We start from the raw sequence: 22,336 nt of genomic DNA, 5'->3' as shown, positions 1-22,336 counted from the left end.
TGGAGAAAACATATGTGAAATGTGAAATCACTGGACAATTTAGATTTTGTCTTTTTGCAAAGATTCTAAGCTCTGCAAGGATACAGCTGGTGCTGGTTCTGTTTATTGCTGTATATACAGTGCTTAGGACTACTTGACACATAATAGTCATTCAAATATTTGCTAAATAAATTACTGATGTAGAGGAAACAGGATTTGAAGCCAGCATCCAGAAACCCAGATTCAAAGTCACTTCTGTTTGATATAGGAGAAAAGTGCGGTGCATTTTTTAATTTTTATATTTAGTTTTTGCAGGGAGGCAATGGCAGAAAAAGGTAAGAGACCCTTTATTTTTAGTAGAACTGCTTCAATTTGCCAAATATTTATTGAGTACTTAACTACGATCCAAGCATCCTATGAGGCACTAACATAAAGCAGAAATGAAGGAGACAGGTAGGAGTCACTGAGTTGGGTTTGACAATTTATTTAGTCTGCTGTTTTTTGTAGATAATGTGGCATATGAGCTAATCCCAACACACTTTTTTACCTTAATTTAATTGTAGCTTTTAAGAAATCTTTAGTAAGCGATTTGCTCAGGCACACATACCTACTGTGTTGTGCCATCTATTCACTGCAAACAGTCGGCTGCAAGTCACTGTCACCACTGCAGGGATGGTCAAGTGGGGCAGGGTGTTGGCTGCGACATGGGTTACTGGAGAATTTGAAGGAAACTTCAGCACCATTATCACATCCTGTTGCATCTGATCTTTAAACATGAGTGGACTCTGTGGAAGGAAACACTGTTGAATAGAAAGGGAAGAGAACAGAGAAAGACAAAAGGAATAACACAGTTAGTGAAAGGTGTAGGGAGAATGAGGTTAAGCAGACAAGGCTAGCACGAGCACACACAAGGAGGAAAAGCCACCTGCACTTCCATACTGGTGAATGTCTGCCCCAAATTGAGCATCTTTGACTTGGGGGTGGCACAGAGAATAGAGAACAAGAATTCTGTGAAGTCACTGATACAGGGACACAGAATCATTAAAGACCAGCCTCAATTCAAATATCGCCACAATGCAAGGTGAAACAGACACACCCACATGACATAACACAGTTACTCAATGCAGTTTAAAAATCAGTTTTGTGGTAAAGTTAGTCAAATCAGTGACTCCCATTGATCACATGAAATATAAAATGAATTAACTAATGTTTTCACTTCTATCTGGTTGATCTGGGCTCATGACTACAGTCTAAATAATTAAAATATAATAGCCTCCACAAAGCAGCCCTAGCGCTTCCCTGGCAGTGCTCCCCAGGTTCTGCTCTGGCACCGACTGTTTATGGTTGAAGCCTTGTTTCTCCCTTCTAGGCTGTGAGCTCACTGAGGGCCAGTGCATTTCTTCTTCTTTTCTTAAATTATTTTATTTTAAGTTCCTGGATACATGTGCGGGACACGCAGATTGTTACACAGGCAAATGTGTGCCATGGTGGTTTGCTGCACAGATCAACCCATCACCTAGGTATTCAGGCCCACATACATTAGCCATTTTTCCTGATGCTCCCCTCTCACCACCCCCATCCCCATGACAGGCTCCAGTGCTGTTCCCCATCATGTGTCCATGTGTTTTCTTCTTTCTGTTTTTAGCCTTTGTTTATAAACATCTAGCATATGACTTGACAGAAAGTAGATACAGTAAGTCCTACAAAACACTACAAATACTACCATATTAAAACATAAAATAGGGAAGCTGGAAATAACCATTATTTAGCTTTCATACATGTTTTGTAATGGTTTGCAGTATATATGAATTCTCTGCTACATGAACTTAGAAAGCTTAGATTTTCTTTATAAACAGTTTCATGCCAATTCAGTCTCTAACAACTTCCCCTAGGAAAGTAATGAATTCTGACTGGGCATATCTCCAGGATAAATATTTTTATTATTATTATGAAACACAGAAAACTAACACGGGAGTAAAACTCTTCTGCCAAAGCACCTCATAAAATAAAGTGTTAGAGATATTCTCCTGGACAGTTTATTAAAAATGCTTCATCATAGGGCTTGAGGCTCCAAGGCCACATCTCTATGCCTACAGTGTGGCTGAAGGTTTATACAACAACAGCTCAAGCTTGGTGCAAACCTTTCTGTTTAGTCAGCAGAAGGACCAACTGCAATCAAAAGAGTTCATTAGTGACTAACCAAGGGGGATGAAGCTGTTTGGCTGAGCTATTGCAGGAAGGAAAAGAAGAAAAGAATTTAAACACAGACCAGGCATGGTGGCTTATGCCTATATTCCCAGTGCTTTGGGAGACTGAGGGGCCAGGAGTTCAAGACCAGCCTGGAAAACATAGTGAAGTCCAGTCTCTACAAAAAACTTAAATTTAGCCAGGCATGGTGGCACACACCTGTAGTCCAAGCTACTAGGAAGGCTGAGGCAGAAAGATCACTTGAGCTCAGGAGTTTGAGGCTGCAGTGAGTCATGATCACGCCACCATATTCTAACCTGTGTAACAGAGTGGGACCCTATCTTAAAAAAAAGTTTAAAAACAAATGCATTTATTTATGTGTTTCCCAAAAGTTCAACCACTGATTTCTTGAAAGTATAGATGATATATTTGTCACTGTATCTCCAGTGCTGAGCATCAGATCTGACACACGGAAGGGGCTCAATAAAAATTTGTTAAATGACAGAGTAAACGAAAGGTGTGATTAATATTTCCATCACAGAATAACAGCTTATACATTTGTTTACACATATATTAAAGACCATAATCCAGAGCGCTTACTCTAGAGTACTTGTTGTCTTGAAGTTCATTTTGCGAACATATTTTTACCTTCAAGTATTTTTCATTTCAGTAAAAAATAGTGAAAAATCACAGTGTCAGAAATAAATTCTAAAGAAATTGCTCATGAAAATTTTACCTGCTTCAAATTACCTAAAGAAGAAAATGTTTACTATTTGCTAATAAACTGTAAAGGAATTTTTTTATGGAAATGGACTTTTAAATTCAGATTAAAATGAAAAGAATATGACTCCCTTGCAAAGTGGGAATAAGAAGTTTAACACAGTAGCTAATTATGATTGATGTCTGCTAACATTTACTAATAACTTACTGTATGACAAGTGCTGGTCCATGGGCTACACAGTACTGAATCATTAAATTCTCAGCAGTAAGTTCTATTTTTACCTCTATTTTACAGATGTTGAAATGCAAACACAGAGAGGTGAAATACCTTGCCCAAGTCATTTACTAGCTAGTGCAGAGATGGTGTTTGGCCTGTCTAGCTCTGGGGCCCTGACTCTCAACCACTCTGCTCAACAGCCTCTCTGCAATAACCATAAATTACCTTTATATTTCTTTCCTTTTCTTAAAATGAACTACTTCCCCTACTGTATATTGCCCTGAAATTTGGCAATATCCTATTGTGTCTGCAATAGATTTTTCATTGTAATTTACAAATAGAGTCTAATTCTGGTGTCATTGTGTATCTCTATGCCTGTGTGAGCATGAATGAGTTTATGCAGAGGCATACATAGAGAAGACGGCTATTTTTGTGAATCCAAAAGTGGGCTAGCTTAAATAGGACTTAAAGGTAGATTTACACTCCCTTCTCTGTCTCTCCCTGGGGTATTAGTTTTTACTTAGATTCAAGAGTTAACCAATAAATCGAGTAGCCTTTTAAAGTATGCTGTTAAAATCACTATTTTATTTGCTGTATTTCCAGGTACAAAGGAAAGAAAAAAAGTCCCAACATGCTGATATGTCTTACCAGGTGCATGGCAGAGCTCCGAGGCGGATGTGGCTCAATAAGCAACTGAGATGGCGTCTGTCCAAAGTTCTGTATCTGTGCCTCCATGGCCTGCAGGGGAAGGAGGGTGACTGTCATAATCAATATGCATCAAAGAGAGAGGCCAACACACTCTTTGACAATGCAAGTGTATCCCAAGTCAGCCATGAAAAAAAGTCCAGAAAATTCACTGGGTGCTCTTTTCTCAGGGTGCAGAATCATCCAAGTGTTAGTATTTTGTAGACAAGCTTTGCTCCTCCTTCGAAACATGCTTCAGTTAACCCAGTCACCATTCTTATTTCCAGAAGCTGGGGTTAAATGTGGAAAAGCTAACCTGTGAATACATGCATGCAGCTAAAGACCAAAGAACACTTTCCATACTAAATACAGCACATATACCTTAATAAAGTCCTTTGTAAGAAGGAATGTATGGGGGTCTCTAATGAAATAAGCTTCTGGAATCTTAATGGAGAAAAAAAAGAATGAGACACAAAGTCTACTAATTATACAAAATAAAATTCAGAAAATTATAGTTTCCAATTAATTCAGAGGAAAATCAGTAGAAAGAACACTAAGATTTTATAGGATAATTAAATATGACAAAACCTTTGTTACAAAAATATATTTTAGCTTTCTATGCTATTTTAAGAAGAACTCTGGAATATTGGTTTTAAGGTATAAATTCATTTTCTCAAATCTTTTTCCTGAAATTTTAGAGAATTCACCCCCGACAAAAAATCTTTGTGTATCCTGCTCTATGCAATATTTCATTAAAGCTTATGTAGATGGAAATGATATTTTATAGCTTCCAATGAATAAAAATAATTTTGGCCCTCAAAATGTCTGGACTGTACAATATACCTTTCTTGTGTGTGTCAAAGAGATAATCTTAAAAGAAACTTAAGTATTTCTTCTAAACATAAATTCTATAGGCAAAATATTTCAACATATGAAGCTAGACTAACAAAAATATTTTTCTGAAATATTGTATGTAATTTATGTCAACAAGGAGAAGCATGATATTTACTATGATCATTACCCTGCTACCATGCTAATTTTTTCCCTAAATTGTGTGCAATTTGGTTGCACATAAATGTGAAATATGAAAATCATAGTTTGTAGGAGCACAGGTAAGTTGGTAGACGGCTCTTGACAAAGCACCACCACTAATCTCATTGCTATCTACAATTTGAATTTATAAAGTACTTAAATTTAAAAATCTGTCCTCCTAGACTGCATTTCAAGAAAATGTTTATCAATAAAAATGTGAACTTGCAAATTTATTAGCAATATTAAACATGAACGCATCATTATCTGCCATATTTTAGCAAAGTCTGCATAAACGGGACTTTGGTTCTTTTATTTGCAGAGGGAATGGGATGAATTATTAAATCTCTTTAAGTGCTGTCCAATTTTTATGTACACATTTATTTGCATGGTGTCCACTCATAAGCAAAGTGTGACTATTTAACTAAATTTTATTCACGTATGATACATTTACATCCTACTTTTGTTCCCCTAATGCAAGATTTATGAGTATAAAAGGGGGAAGAGACCATTTCTGGTTAGGTTCACATTCTTAACAACAAACTCTTGAGAATTATTTGGGAAACAAAAGTGGTAATTTTATTGTTAACACTGCCCTGGTTAGTAAATGTCGAATACCTAGCTTCATGTATCATGAACAGTTAAAGGTCTCTCTAACAACAGACACTGCTACCCCTGTTTTTACTTCCCCACAAAAAGGACTCGAGTGGGAGTGAGGAGCCAGGGGTAAAATGAAACGTGTTTTAATCTCTAGATCAGTGTCTTGCACTTAGTAGGCAGCCTTTCAATGTTTATTGAAGGAATGAGTCAACAAACATGCTTTTTTTGACTCGTTTTGTTTTTCAAAGGGAAGTATTAAAATTGTACTAGAAAATGTTATGAAATGGATAAAATTCCTAGAAATCTTCTGTACAGTTCTCTTCTCTTCTGCAAGTCCCAACTCTGACCTTTTTGGACTAAGGCAGAATACATATGCATATATATTTAAAAGAGCTCCCCAGCCAGGCATCAGGATAAAGATGAAGTTGTGACTAACCTTACCCTTTCATTAAGACTATCAGTTTTCGACACTAAACATTTATTTCTTTTGAGACTATACTACCCTGTGATCTACTTTACATGCCTTCATGACCCAAAGGATCTTAGTCCAATATTTCTCTTTTAGCTATCTGGTAATCCTGCCTGCAGGTAATTCCTTACCCTGTGATTTAAAAATGTACAGATCTTTCTAATCTTGAAAAACATACGGTCTCCCTTTACTTCTTGTCATTACCAAAGCATTTGAGTGGGAAGTGGGCACCTACTATCTTTCTTCCCCTGCTCCCCATGTAAGACTTTCTGTCCTTTCCCACTTTCAGGGAGTCATCAATGACTTTCTTGTCAAGTGTGCAGGTCCTGTGCATGGGAGAGTTGCCTGATGGCGTGCAGAACCCATTCTGCAACCCACGAATTGTTACAATGACGTAGTTGTTCTGAGAGCTACTCCCTACGTAGGAGAAAATCCTCCCCTAATGCAAACCTTGGGCAGGGATCTAAATTCTTCACCTCCCAGACTCCCTAAATCATAATGAATGCCCTGCATATTCTCACAGCGCATTTTTCTCCTTTGTTATAGATTTTAACACACAATTACTTATGTATGTCTGTTTGTTCAGACTGAATCTCTACAGGTCAGCACTGTGACTTAGTCTTAACAGAGGCTCCAAAAATATTTGCTGAATATAGAAGTAGGGCATTTGTATAAAACTGAAAGCTAGTCTAGCACTTCAGAGTTTTTTACTTTTACAATTCAACACCACAAAAACAATTGACAGACATTTGTTGAATGCTTACTCTATGCCAAGGGATACAAAGTCAGATCCCAGGCTGCCCTCAGGAAGTTAGCAATCCCTGAAATAAAGATGATGAGTATGTCGGTGCACATGGTAGGGAGCAGGACCACAGCAGAGATGGGCCCAGGCTGCCCTGGGAGCCCAGATGAATGACAGAGGGGAAGGGGTATAGGCTCTTAGGAAAAAGACATTCAGAAAAAAATAGAGCTCAGGTTTGAAGATTAAGTAAGAATTAGCTTGTCAACAGCATGAAAAGGTTTTCTGCAGTATAGACATTTTCCCTTAAAAATTTCCAATGATATCAAGATAAAAAAAAAAACCCTACTGGTAGCAACTGTGAGACGGATTCCTTATATTATCCAGAAATGTCATTTTAAAAAGTCTACATGTTTCTATTTATCTATACATTGGTCTGCATGGGTCAGAGACATTTAATGTTAACTTTATTCACAAAACATGTATTTGAGTACCTACTACATACTAGATTGCATTCTAGATGTTAATGATATTGGTCAAATGAAATGAATAAAATTCCTGTCCTCAAAGAGCTTACATTCAGCCTAAAGTCACACACTGGCATCCTATGGGCTAGATTCAGCTCACAGACATGGTTTCTATTTGAGCCAAAATTTACAGGTCAGTAAATAGTATACAATAAATTGGATTTTTTTTTTTTTTTTTGGCTTCTCTTTAAAAATTAGCAGATCGGGCAATACTACATCAGCATTCCTGCACAGCTGCCCTTTTGTAATGCCCACCACTCACGTAACCTGGGCACTGCCACTGGCTTGTATCATTCCTCTATTCCCTGTCTGGTTCTTATATGCTTTGGGGTTTGTGGATCCTTTTAAAATATAATAATTAAAACTTTAATTTGTATTACAAGATATCAATTGCTTTGTATATTTGTTGTACTTTCCAGTAAACACAGAATGAATGAACACTGCACACATGAGCTCATGAGCATGTATAATGTATAAAGAAAATGACTAAAACTTTGGAAATGTCTGTCAATCTAACTTCATTAAATCTATGTTATCCATATTAGAAGCTCCATTATTTTATATACTGTGAATAAGTAAAATATGCTATCAATTAAACTGTGCTATATCATTGATTGATTGTAAGACACATGATTTTGGAGAATTGAGATATGAAAATGGTGTGCATCTTAGAATCAATAAAGCATAGTAACTTTTTAAACAGTGGTACCATGAGTCTTACGTATTTCATACAGAGCTAGCACAGGTAATAGGCTTAAACCACTAGATTTTTAAAAACAAATATGGCTAACAAAACCTTTGATGTTTTACAAATATGAAAGACCATGCATCCATTGGTAGACAACACTTTGGCAGAATAACATGAAAATATAGATTTGCTTGTAAATAATATTCTTTCTTAATGATATTAAGAGATCATTTAATTTGGTATCTTGCAGTTAAGCTTATTATGTGCATTCACTTTCATTTATTCAAATTTCTCATTTTTTAAGGTTTAAGATAAAAGTGTATAAGGCACACTAATCTTAAGTGTATAGCTTGATGAATGTATATATGTATGTGTATACATTTTTCCAGTTCTTCTAACCACTACTCAGATTAAGATAAAGGACTTTGGAATGGAACTGGAAGGTTCCATATCTTGGTCTGGGTGGTGGTCACATAAGACAATACATAGATATTGGCAACCTTGTACCTCCCCAGCCAATTATTCCTCCTTCTTAGCCCCATTACCCTGTCAAGTTAATAATTATTTTGATGTTTACCATCATTGATTATTTTTTATTCTTGAATTTTTGATTAAATTGAATTATATACCACATATTTTCTATCTTGCTTTTTTTGATCAATATAATGCCTGCAAGATTCAACCTTGTGGTGTGTATCAGCAGCTTGTTCATTTTTTTTGCTGTATAGTATTCCAGTGTATTAACGTACCACAGTTTATCAGTTCTCCTGTTGATGAATATTTTGGTTTGTTAACAGTTTCAGGTTACTGTGAATAAAGTTGCTCAGAAGATTCTTGTACATGTCTTTTGATGGAGGTTAGCAGCCAGTTTTTGGAGGGTCTACAGCTAGATAAGGGGTTGCTGGGTCACAGGGTAGGAGTAAGTTTAGTTTTACTGCCAAACTATTTCTCCAAAATGGTTTTGTGTGTTTATTTTCTGTATCTGTGAACCCAAAATGTAATGGTCAAAGCTGTAAATAAAGTAATGATTTAAATTGTATGGTCTTTTAGGGTACTGATAAATTATTAATAAAACCTGTATATGTCCAAACTCATTTGTCTCATAAAATAACTATAATAATTATTTCTTTACCAGGAATTGTTAAAGTAGAAGTTAAAGAGTTTTAAATTTTAATTGTTATATAGATTCTTATTATAAAAACTGTTTTGCCAAATATTTATTGAACCAATGTGCACTTAGTATTTATTTCTCTCCCCAGCTAAGACCCACCAAGAAATAGGTGGGTTGAACACCTTGAGGAAGTTCTAAAACATGGAATTCTGTAGGTATAGGCAGAGAAGTAAAGATAAATGTGAACTGAGTTATGCACAGATGAACAAAATAAGTAAATCTGAACAGTATACATGATTTTCAGATTGCATACACATGTATGACACATAACTTAAGTTTTTAGTTTTACCTGCTTATGTGTATACAGAGCTCCAATTTAGGAAAGTTTCTATTAGGGACACTTTCCCTGTTGTCCCCTCCCTACTTCCTGATTATCCCAAGTCTTAGTCTGGTAAGGCTTGCCTTTATACAATTCTGCAGGACCCATCTACTAAGTTACAAAATTATGACATCTTCATCAGAGTGCCCTCTTTTCTTAATTATTCTCAACAAGTTCTCTTGAGTCTTTCTTCTTCCTTTTAGGTCAGGGCCAATGTGCATGATTATGCCCTGTACAAAGATGCTCAGTTGGAAGGCAAATGAGTGATAGAATAGAGAAAGGAGCACCTTTTGTAATTCATCCACTTAGAGAAGGTGTCCTCTAAAATGTGCACAAAAGGGCATGTGCGTTAGCTTCGATGTGACATATGCCTTATTCCTTTGACCTCTGTATTTCTTGCTTGTTTTCTTTCCTTTTTTGCTTTCCTTCCAAGAAAGTTCTACCTCCCCTATGAATAAAGATACATACCTGGAATTAAATACTCAGAAGAGGAAATCAATAAATATACTGTGTGCTTATGTGTTGCACATTTGCCTATTAATTTTAAAAGACTTCCTAGCTAAGGTAAAATTAAATGTGGCAACCGAGTAAGCCAGAATTCAGAAGCTATACCTTCTCTGCTTTGTGGTAGGTAAAAACTTTGGTTAATCTTGTCTCTTCCACATTGCAGGTAGAATGATTACACTTACATTTTTCTCCACAGAATGATTACAACTGTTCGTTTTCTGTTTTTTTGTTTGTTTGTTTGTTTGTTTGTTTTTGCTTTGTGAATGTAATTCAGTATTATCTTTCAGATGAAATGCCATCAGGTCTACAGTGCCATGACAAACAGCCCAAAGGGGGAAACAATATAGGCTCTCAAATGACCTATTCATCCATTTCCCTGGTCTGTATAGACTTTTAAATTGCTTTCCAGAAAAATCAGCATTTTATAAAGTACCATAGGTTATGCTACCCACAATGCAAAATATCAAACTATGTCCAAATACCAGTAAATTCACTAACAATTTTCAGAAAATTCAAGAAAAAAGTAGTAAAAGTGGTTGCTTGAGAAAACAGAAAAAGATTTTCAAAGTTTCCTTAGCATTTATTTTGTTTATCTTACTATATAGCTCTTACTTACAAGGCTTTAATTTAAATGCTTAAAAGTATTCTTCATTAAACCAGAAAATACAAATTTGACACAAAATAAAACATATATATGTGATTGATATCATCTTTCTGTTCCACCTGCAATTCTACCAATGCCAAATAGAAAAAAATAAACAAAAACAATGGAATTTTAAGTCTGAAATGATAAAAGAAAAGGTTACTTAATGGCAGACTATATTTTAACTGATAAGCTTTTGCTTCTGGTTTATTGTTGTAATAAAACAAGATCACATAAAGCATTACTTTTTAATGCTGGAAAAGCAGGAGCAAAATAAATCAAGCAAGTAATATCTGTACTTTGTTATTTCTTGCTTTATAAATATTAAACTATATAAAAAATTAAAATGCTATTTTATATTCAACTGCTTCTAGTTTTTCATAGAAACCACAAAATAGATGAATAAATATTTTTCCTTTCGTTTTAACAATCAACTGCATTAAGGCTAAACCTATTCTGGCAAAACTATTAGAATATTTAAGCAAATATTTGGTAATCCAAGTAAAAGAGCACATTTGCCTTAATTAGTAGATGCTGTTAGACACTATTTGAGGGAGGGGATTCTGATGTGTTCAGTTACCTGCCTTAATTCTTGGTTTCATTTTCTTAGTGTAAACCTAAGCAGAATGAAGATGTGACTTATCCCCTTGCTGATCCCTGTTTCCTCCTTGGTATGTTGAATTATAATGGTGATATTACATAATTGACTTAACAAATGAATGTGAAAAAGCACCATTTCCTCCAGATAGAAAATGCTCCATCCAGAATATTTTCTGTCTAGATCAGACTAAATCCGTCTAGTACCATCAATGACAAGCTCACTCGATTTTTCCACTTAAAATAAGTATAAGTCAACTCAGGTAGGAAGAGTGAGTACATTTCAATGTTGCTGATTGTGGCTGACCAAGCCTGGAAGCCTTAAATAAGCCTGCTTGTCCTAGAGAAATGAACTACTCAAGGGGAACAGACGGGTGAGCTGGACATCTTCCTCAGCTCTGGAAGATGCGCCTCCATTGACCTGTGCTCCTTTGCTCTCTACCTTCCCAGTGGGTTCAGCCAATGATGACACAGTGAAGACAGGATTATACGGCTTCTCTCTGCCAATTCCCATTTGGCAGTGCCTGGCCTTTACTCCCCTACCTAAGGCCACAGCTCTTGTTGGGTGAGCACTTTTCTTGCCAGATTCCGGGAATGGCTCCCTTTCCTTGTCACTTTCCCTTGTTCAGTCACTTTACCATGTTTATACCTTTGTAAATAGAACCATTATTAAACTCTCTGCATTATTCTTTAAAAAATAGTTAATTGTGGTAAAATATATGTAACATAAAATTTACCATCTTAACCATTTTTAAGAGTACAGTTCAGTAGTGTTAAGTACATTCACACTATTGTATAACTGATCCCCAGAATCTTTTCATCTTCTAAAACCAAAATGCTATACTTAATAAATAAAAACTCACCACTCCTTCTAGTCCCTGGCAGCCACTATTCCACTTGCATTCTCTACGATTTTCACTAGTTAAGATACCTCATAGAAGTGGAATCATACAGGATTTGTCTCTTTGTGACTGGCTTGTTTCCCTTAGTGTTAATATCCTCAAGATTCACCCATTGCAGCATGTGTCAGAATTTCCTTCCTTTTTAAGGCTAATAATGCATTACACACACACACACACACACACACACACACACACATCACCCACATTTTTAAAATCCATTCGTCCATCCATGGACACTTGGGTTGCTTTCAACTTTTGACTATTGTGAAAAATGCTCCTAAGAACATGAATATACAAACGTCTCTTTGAAACACTTCTCTCAATTCTTCTGGATATATAACCAGAAGTGGAATTTTCTGGGTCATACGGAATTCTATTTTTAATTTTTGAAGGATTTCCATACTGTTTTTCCTTTTTCCTAGCAGTTATACCAGATGTAGCATTTTATATTCCTACCGACAGTGCACAAAGTTTCCAGTTTCTGTACATCCTCACTAACACTTGTTATTTTGTTTTGATAGCAGCTAACTTAATGGGTGTGAGGCGGTATCTCACTGTGACTTTGATTTGAGTTTCCCTAATGATGAATGATGCTGGCACATACTTGTTGGTCATTTGTATGTTCATTTGTATGTTTTCTTTGGAGTCTTCATTATCCTTTTGAAAGGTAATGTGCTGAGATCCTGACTGATAAAAATAGGATTGCTATTCAGGCACAACAAATGCTGGTTACCTTTTGCTACACGTTGGGGTGGGACTGACCAAAAAAACATTATATCCAAGCAAGGAACATTTTCACTGAGGATTTTAAATATTTTAGAGATGACTATTATAAGCTTACAGGAAAGGCTGTAGTGTCTCATTGCAATAAATATTTGTTGATACTCAGGAACAGAACTGAAATACACTTTTTCTAGATGACTTAGGGATTGGCCTACCTGGAAGCAAAGGTTTTAGCTGATGATTTCTTAAGGATTCTTCCAGGTTTCTGGTTCTTTGCCCACTTTGTGATTAATCATTAAATGGTACCTAAGTAGAGTACTCAATCCACAAATGCTTAACCATAGGTGAGAAGAATCAGAATGACATCCCTGCCAAATTTTCCCTGGTTGAATGAGTTTAGTTTATATAAACTAAACTCTATGCTTGCTGATTCAGGAGGTAAAGGAGGAGGAAAACAAGTTGATGGGGAGGTGGTGGTGCAGGAGCAGGAATGAGAGAGTAGTGGTAGTACTGGTGGCAGACTTTGTAAGTTCACTGGGAGTGCCTAATCATGTGAAAAAATTTTTTAAAAAGCTGAAATAGATTTGTTTAGTATCTAGAATGACACTGAGACACAGGTTTACCAGGTGCTGATATAAATATTCCAAATTAAAATAATACACTTTTAGTACACTAAAGTGAGAGTAAAGTATTATTGCATGTATTCAGCAGAACAAAATATTCTTCTTGATTTTGACATAAATGGGCAACAATAATTTAGATACACTATACTGAGACTTCAAATGGCTTTAAATAGGCTCATTATCAATATGTTTAAAACCTTTAAAGATGAGTTCTAAACATCTAACTGAAATGTCTAGGTACTTAGATTGGCTAATATCAATTTCAACAAATTGAAACATGCAATTTGTTTTGAATAATTGTTAATTTATGCTGAGGTAACAACTGTGTAATATAACTGAAATCTATGTTAACAGAAGATGAGGAAATCCCTTCTAGCTATTTCTATTATAAACAGCGGGCTGCAATTTTCACCCTTCTTCCCTTGAGTAAAATATGGCTTTAGATGCTTGTGAAAGTACTTGCTGTTAATTTCTGAAAATCAATAATCAGTACTTCTCAACATCACACAATAAAAATAACACAAAGAGGAGAAAAAATCACAACTCACATAAATGACACACATCCAACTTTGGCTAGCTGCATTATTTATGCTTTTCTAGTGCACGACTGATGACCATGGCCGAGTGAAGAACTGCAATAATTATGAAGAGGTAAGATAAACCTAAATTAAAGATTTATTCACTAATCAAAATTAAATGTGTGTCATTAATTTCCTTGATACTAATTTCTATATTAATACCTTATTCATCAAATCTTTGCAATGCAAGCCTTCTGGCTCTCAATGCAAACCTCTGCAATGAGAAACACGTAACACATCTATTTGAATCTATATCCTTATTAGTTTTAGGAATCTTGGTATTTTTCTTGCTCCCAAATGATCCCTTAGCTTTAGAACACCAAATATTTATTTTCCCTCCGATAATTAAAATATAGGGGTTTGCTTTCTATTTTAATTTGGCTTTTAAATTTGTTAAAATTTTCATCCCAGTAAAACATTCAGTAATTCTAGGGGGAAATTAAGATGGTTTTAAGAAATCTTTATCAACCACTTTGTGACCATTTGTTGCAATCACTTCTCAGGATAACTGCCCGGGAGAAGAACCCTGAACATCCCCCATATGAAGACAATTAGGCATCACGGCACTTGTAAATGGATACAACTCATTCACGCAGATCCAGCAGGTGGTGTTGATATTTCTTGTCATATCAAAGAGATTCAGAAATGGGGGGAGGAAAAGCTGAGGGATAAAGAAGTCAGAAAGAATAAAGAATAACAGAAAGAATTCAAGGAAGGCAATAATTGTAGAGGCCCTCAATGTTGTCATTATGAATACCTTCATTTACATCATCAGGATGAAAAAAGTGTGTTTTTTTTCCTTATAAATTTTATGAGTTCATCATCTCAGAAAAGCCAGCACTGCAGCTGTTTTGGTTAAAGACACATCTATCTTCTGGTTCTTGACAGCCCTATCATGCCAGTTCTCTATAGTAGCAAGGAATATTTCAGCAAGAAAATAAAGTAAAAACTGAAGTAATCTAGCCTGCTTCCTATGGGCATATTTTCACCATAGGTAGATCCAAAGGGATGTGGTGTTATCCCTGTCAGCTTGAGAAAAAGATAGAGAAAGAAAATCTAAGCTAAGAAAACCAAGAAATATTAACAGAAAATTAGACTAAAAATACCACATTTTTTATGACTATGGGTGTTATTAAAAACTACTAATATTTTAATATTTCCAGCATAAATAGATAAATGTGTATATCTATAAATAAATAATTATTGCAATGGCTTGTATGTTCTAATAGCTGCCGGCCAAACAATGCTTTATGATAGGCTCATGTGGATACTTCTCACTGTTAAAAAGAAGCCATTTAAATCATTTTTCAGTTTGGCAATGTCAACTATAGAAATAATGACAAGTATTGTGACAAGCTCAGAAGTTAGTATCTTGTTAATAACTTGTCTGGTATATACTTACAGCTTCTGTTGAAATAGCGACTCCTTTTTTTTTTTTCTCTTGCTGAACCATTACAACTTTAATGCCAGTAATAGTGATGCTACTTCATTTGACAATATGAATAGAAAACTAATGACACTCAAGTAGAACTTTTAAAAATATAAAGAATAATGATGGAAGAAATGCTAATACTAATTTAGATCAAGAAAGAATGTTACAGGCAACAAGTGAGCTGCAATTAGGCTATCTTGATAAAATTTTGGAGATAATACTGAAAAGAAATTTAAAAACCACAATTGCTTCTTTTAGCTAAATAATATTAAAAACAAATTAATTTATTTTCTCTGTTGCTAACATAGATTTTTTTATTAGATTGATAATTTGGGTGTCACATATAAAGAATTTATTAAAACAAAAGTTCTTCTAAGATATTTCATGTAATTATGCCTTTAGGTAATAATGTCTGTGTAGTGCTTTATAGTTTAAAGTATTTTTCACATATTTTTTCTCCTATGAATTAGGTATCATCTCTGTCATCATTTTTTAAGTGAGAAAATACAGGTACATAAAAGTTTATGTCACTGGTTATGACTGGTTTAATGTCACTCAAATACTAATGGTTGGGCTGTCATACAACTTATAATCTCATTCTCATCTTTCTATCCTTTTTTATTGCCTATGCCATACTATATAATCATACTCTGAGGCATACAGGTTTGAATAATTATGTCTATAATCATTTAAGTGTAATAATTTATTAAAACAATTTTAGAATCAAGTATTTTACACTTATTTTATAAAAGTACAGTAAAAAAATTTTCACGGTCTTCAATTAATTAATACTAACTACTAATCAATTACTAACTACAACATGATCCCACAGTACCTTTGGAAGCCTCAAAGACTAATAAAATTATATTTTTCTGAGAAGTGATGACATCAAATGGTCAACAAAATGGCTGATAAAGTTTTCTTAAAATCATTGTAATTTTCCCCATATCATTACTGAAAGTTTTACTGAGTTGAAAGTTGTAACAAATTCAAAAGCATAAATCAAATAGAGAAAAACCTTTACAGTCTGAAGAAGCAAAATACCTTAACTTAAAATTTTAAGAATCTTTTTGAACCAAGAATATTAATGAATAAAATTAAGTATATATTTTGTTATTTTTCAATTGCTAGAAAATAATAGGGTTAAAGAAGCCTTGCCTCAAGAAACAGGACACCTGACCTAGGTCCTGGCTCTGACACCACATAGCTAGGTGTCTTGAAAAACTTATTTAATAAGGGTGTTAGGATAGATTAATGGTTTTTAATTGAGAATGTGTGTGAAATTCCTAGAGAATTTTTTTTTTTCAAAATAGACTTGCTTGAAGCCTTTCCCTGGATATTCTGAGATGCCCATGGGATGGGGAGGATAGAGTGAATGGGGAGTTAGATGGGTATGGGATGTGTATTTAAAAATAGTACAGGGTGGCCGGGCACATTGGCTGACACCTGTAATCCCAGTACTTTGGTAGGCTGAGGCAGGTGGAGTTCAAGACCATCCTGGCCAACATGGTGAAACCCCTTCTCTACTATAAATACAAAAATTAGCTAGGCTTGGTGGTGGGTGCCTGTAATCCCAGCTACTTGGGAGGTTGAGGTGGGAGAATTATATGAACCTGGGAGGTAGAGGTTGCAGTAAGCCAAGATGGCGCCACTGCACTTCAGCCTGGTAGACAGAGCGAGACTGTCTCTTAAAAAAAAAAAAAAAGTACAGGGGTGGGGTGAGGTTTTGATGAAATGGTTTTAAATTTTGAAATTGGGTGATAGGTACATGGAGGTTCATTATACTATTCTCTTGACTTTCGTAGGGAAAAAAAAAAAAGCTCTCCAAATGAGTCTAATACAGCTTTAGTAGAGCAGTGCTTCTTAAAAGTTAATGTCTCAAACAAGTTGCCTGGAGATCTCATTAAATGCACTTTCTGATTTAGTAGGCTGGAGAAGCCTGAGAGGCTGAAGTTCTAGCAAGTTCCCAAGTGATGCTGATTCTGCTGGGCCATGGGCCACATTTGAGCATCAAGGTGTTGGAAAACCATGGGACTAAATGCTTACCAACCAGAATACTCTCTTTCCTAAGCAGGTCATAGGATGAAGTTTCTTGGTCATCATTTAGTAAGTAAAAATATAAATCAAATCATATAATTTTTATTAATATATAAAAATGGATAAGAAAAAAATATCATTTCTCATGCTGGATAAACACTGCTCAAATAGTAGAGCTCATCTATGAAAAAAGAGCATAGAAGATTATGATGTAAGCCAAGACTTAATACAATTTAAATACATCTACTATCCAACAGATCTAGTGTTTACATATTAAGAAGAGCTTTGTACCAGAACTGTACTGTCATGTTTCTGCCCAGAGGCTGTCATGATAAAGTTTATTATCAATTACTGCTTTACAAGTATAAAATAAGTTAAGCTGTCATAATTTTCTCAGCCAGAGTTCCTAAACTGTCAAAGAATGTCAATTTTCAATCTGACATAGAGAAGAAAATTATCTGTTATTCTGACCTCTAATTTCTTGACATTTTAATGCCATAATTGCTATGGTTAGTGCTGCTTCATGATTTTACCTGTCAAGGAAAAATGAATCAATAACCTTAAGCCATTTTTCAAACTTTAGCACTAACTTCAAAACTCAAAGTTATAGGCAGATAGAATTTTTTTTTTTTACAAAGGAGACATATATATTCATATATTAAATATGTCTCTTTTTAAATTAGTGCCTAATTTAAGCATGAAAAAATCCATCTTAGGCTAGTTGGAGTTTAGTGTAACTATAATTAGCCTTCCTTTGGTTTTATCTATATGAAATGTATAATCTTTGCATTATAAAAATACTAAGATAAACATTACCAAATAAAATAAATGTATTGAGCTCAAGAAAATGGTTAATATTTTAAACTCTGCTTTTTCCAAGAGCCTGTGTCCAACCACTTAGGTGGGAATCAACTCTCTCAAGTCACGACACAGCAGTACAAGACCTCCAAAAACTCAACAAGAATGTATTAAAGAAAGGTACTGTGCCTCTCAGATGGTCTAATCGTAGGGGTTGTAAATAGGCAAGGGCACACAAAAGACCACTAAATAATGAATATGCTTCACTTCATTGCATCTTATCTGGGTTCTTTGTTACGACCATAGATGTATTAGTCCTTCTTTACAGAGAGAGCAACTGAGGTAAAGTGAAATTGAATAACTCAGCCTCATTTACCCAGCTCACAGGATTCAGGCGGGCTCTCATCCTTTGGAGGACACTATTTCTCACATTCTTAAATTTTAGTGCAGAACTGTCTTTGTGGGAATCTGTTAGCTTCTACGTGGCTAACTGGCATTAACAGCAACGGGAATATGTTAGAGTGGCAAATGGTGGGAAATGGGAGAGGGGAAATTAACTAGCATTCCTTGAAATCATTTAATCTGTTATGTCTACACTGTACTAAATGGCCCCCTAGTGGTCACAAGGAGATAGAGGCCCTTCCTAAGCAATCTTGAGTCCACACAGGTCCACGGTAAACCTCTCTGCTGGTGTGTGCTGAGGCCTCTGCAGGCTGGGGGAAGGGAGGTAAGAGTATTCTAGGTATGCATTCCTTCACATGTAGTGTTTTAAGAACTGACACAGAATTATAGGGTTGAGGAAGTGGGCAAAAGGTTTGGGGAGAAAGAACATACATTTCACAGTATGACTCCAGGTCTCTCTAATGAAACCTGAGTGTCTGGCAATTATGTGCTTTGAATGAGCATGCTGAAAGGAGACAGAGTCCTGAGCTGAGGCACCCTAGCAGTAGACAGTCTGCATCACTAGAAGGTAATAAAGCTGTAATACAAGATATTGTTCAGACCATCTATAGAATAAGCCAACATATGCTTGAACCATTCCCATTCAATAGAAAGCAATTTTTAATTTTTACATTTCTTTGTAATGTTTCATTAAGAAGTTCTACAGTTTAACAAGCCTTATACACATTTTTTTCACTGTCCAAAGCACTGACACATTATTTTTGTAGAAACAAGTATTTTGATAAGATTCAGATAATGAACACTGTATCCATGTAAAGAAAGTTTCCATGTAAAGAAGGTTTCCATTTTAATTCCATTTTCAAATTCTTTCAGTTGTCTCTTTTTAAACCCTCATTTAAATTGCAAAAATCTATTTTTCTGTCAATTTTAATGCTGCTTTGCCCTTTCATCATGTATAAGATGCTTAATGTAGTTTTATTTTGCCCAGAAGGATTAACTTGCAACTTTCCTTATAAGAACAGAGCTTTATTATAATGTGTAAAAAATGTTCTGAACAAATGTTCAGAAGCAAAAATGTCTATGACAATTAAAAGTCAAAAGACAATTTAGAGTTGTTCTTGGAATACAAGGATGAACTATTACACTTGTTTTCTTTTTTTCTGATTCTAAAAGGTATTAGTCTTAAAAGAATAATTTAATTTATAAAGTATTTAATAAAATAGGCATGTGATAAGCAAGGGTGTATACTTAAGAGAATAATTAAGCTCAGAATTATCTCCTACCAAATAATCTGATTACAATTTATACACAATTGAGGGTACTCAGTTGGGTGAGTATAATGATTTGTAGAGAAAATTCCTCATTTCACCAGCCAATTTCATAATACCTGCCTTCTCTTTCATTCATTCATTCTGTCTCTCTGTTTTTCTCTTGGCTTCAGGCAATAATTTTATCTTCTTGTGCACACAATATGGTACAATATTGCCCCTGATAATAAGCTTGCAACGTGTTCTCAGACTATTTTGCCCTAAGGGTCCAAGATCAATGATTATGAGGCTCTTTCCTTCCTTTTCCTATTCTCTGCTTGAACCATACAAATGGAGTCATTTTAATTCTATAGAGGTATATAAGAAATAAACTTATAAATGCAAATTTTTTCGTAGAGCTTCATTTCTCAAATCTACAAGTTTCCACCTCTAAAATAAAACATAAAAAAAGTATTCCACTGGCTGGAGATGTAGAAATGATTACTTGTTTTGCATACGACAGATGGCAGATATCTGGTAGAATGGAAGACTGGGATATCGCTTCCTTGAAGCAACACTTATGTAGCAGCTGTTGCATCTTCACTGTTTCCACTTATCTGAAATCATTTTGTGCAATGTAGAAGTGATTTAAGTAATATTTTATATGAATATTTTCACTAAAAATACTATACGCATACTACAGCACATTATTTCCAACTGTTAGCTATAAACACTTCAAATTGAGAACATATAAGAATAAAACAGCATGACTGCATCTATTTCATTCATGCACTTTTTGAGTATTCCATCTAGAAGGTGGAAATATTGCTTTTATTTATTTATTATTTTTTTGAGACAGGGTCTTGCTCTGTCACCCAGGCTGGAGTGCAGTGGCACAATCTTGGCTCATGGCAACCTCTGCTTCCTGGGCTCAAGCGATCCTCCCACCTCAGCCACCAGAGTAGCTGGGACCTCAGCCCCCAGAGTAGTGGGCCTGTGCCACCACATCCTGAAATTTTTGTATTTTTTTGTAGAGATGGGGTTTCAGCATGTTGTCCAGGCTGGATGCAAGCCCTCCTCCCGCCTTGGCCTCTCAAAGGGCTGGGATTTCAGGCATGAGCCACCAAGCCTGTAATCCCAGCTATTTTTAAGAATAGCCACACTGGCAGATTATTTTAATGTGAAATATTCATACTTAAATATTCAGCTAGGTTTCATTTATTACTAACACACATAAAGCATTAAAGATTTTAATGGAGATTTTGAAGTAAGAAAAATAAAATATAGGTATAGAAATATATTAAAAATGTCTGCAGTTTAAAAAGGAACCACACACTGATCTCATTACTTGTTTTTGGCCTTTTTTCAATTTTTTCACATATGTCAAGAACCTAAAATCTATGTTTTGTAAAAAGTTATGTTGAAAAAAATATTATACAGAAAGAGATGGAATATCAAATTTATGTTTGAGAGATGACAGAAATTTTTGGAATAATATGGGACTTAACACCTACCTCCCTGAGTACAGGATCAGTGATACTATCCAGGTTCACAGAGCCTTCATAAGTTAAGTAGTGAAAAACGTTCAGAGCCCGAACTGCTTCTGGTCCTCGCTGCTTATAGCCAAATATAAGGTCAATCCACTGATGAAGTTGGCAAGAAACAAATTCACTTTCTAGGGCCTGAAATGAGTCAAGAAAGAAACGAGAGACCATGAAAACTTAGCAGACCTTCATATCTTTTTTTTTAACTTTGAAATATTATGTATAAAAAAGAAGAATATGCTCTTTACATTTCTGTACTTGATTTATATGTATCAGATCTTCAGTTCCTAGAAACGGAAAAATACTACCCAGTAGTATTGTACAGAGACCTAAATGAAAATATAGAGACCTAAATGAAAATTTTCTCTTTCTAAAATGCTAAACTTTCTCTTGGCTCCATTATGTACACAATATGAATTAAATATAAATAAATTTCTTATAAAAACATACTCATGTTTAAAAGAAAAATAATTTAAAATATTCTTTTTAATACCGTGTTACAATAATTTCATTTCTCATTTTTAAATATTAGTTTGAAATTAAGCAATTTTATGAGAAACTCTGAAATACATTTATTTTCCTTCCTGAAGTCTTCCAGCTTACCTCTGAGATGACTAGAAGGGAATGTCTTTCTTCTGCTCTGAATTAACTCAGCTATTATAAAGTTTGGGAATCACTGGGCAATTTTGGATGTTTGCTAGCTAATGGGAAAGAAATGTAAAGTTCTAAGAGGCAAGGGCCACACTAAGCTTCCATAAACAGAAGAAAAATAAAGGCCCTTTTATATCCTAAGAAGTCGTCAGACACTTCCTAGAGGTATCTTGACAGGTAGGTAGGAAGTCTTGCTCGGGTTCGTGAAATGAGCAGTGATGGTACATGGCTCACTACGCCTCTCACTGCAGTCATTTATCATCAAATTCCTATTGATTTAAAGAGGACACCGATTTCAACAACATGAAAAAAAGCTGTACATC

General features: G+C 35.1%; 1 protein-coding gene across 11 annotated transcripts in view; it reads right to left on the bottom strand.

Annotated features, from left to right (window-relative positions):
- The window catches only part of NBEA (neurobeachin), a 743,003-nt gene that overhangs the window by 21,449 nt on the left and 699,218 nt on the right, over window positions 1-22,336 (bottom strand). For 4 of the 11 annotated variants that reach the window (XM_012465562.2, XM_064361758.1, XM_064361757.1 and 1 more), the window contains 4 exons: window positions 21,333-21,500; window positions 4,169-4,231; window positions 3,752-3,841; window positions 587-779 (listed from right to left, as the gene is read on the bottom strand). In XM_012465562.2, the coding sequence (XP_012320985.2) occupies window positions 587-779; window positions 3,752-3,841; window positions 4,169-4,231; window positions 21,333-21,500 (514 nt within the window). The remainder of the gene's footprint in view (window positions 1-586; window positions 780-3,751; window positions 3,842-4,168; window positions 4,232-21,332; window positions 21,501-22,336) is intronic. The other 7 variants (XM_064361759.1, XM_064361761.1, XM_012465565.3 and 4 more) reach the window with 3 other exon arrangements.

This window comes from Aotus nancymaae, unplaced genomic scaffold (genome assembly GCF_030222135.1).
Source record: "Aotus nancymaae isolate 86718 unplaced genomic scaffold, 86718_ANA_hifiasm-v0.15.2.pri h1tg000043l, whole genome shotgun sequence".
Lineage (NCBI taxonomy): Eukaryota > Metazoa > Chordata > Mammalia > Primates > Aotidae > Aotus > Aotus nancymaae.
This window is presented reverse-complemented; position numbering and strand designations above follow the sequence as displayed.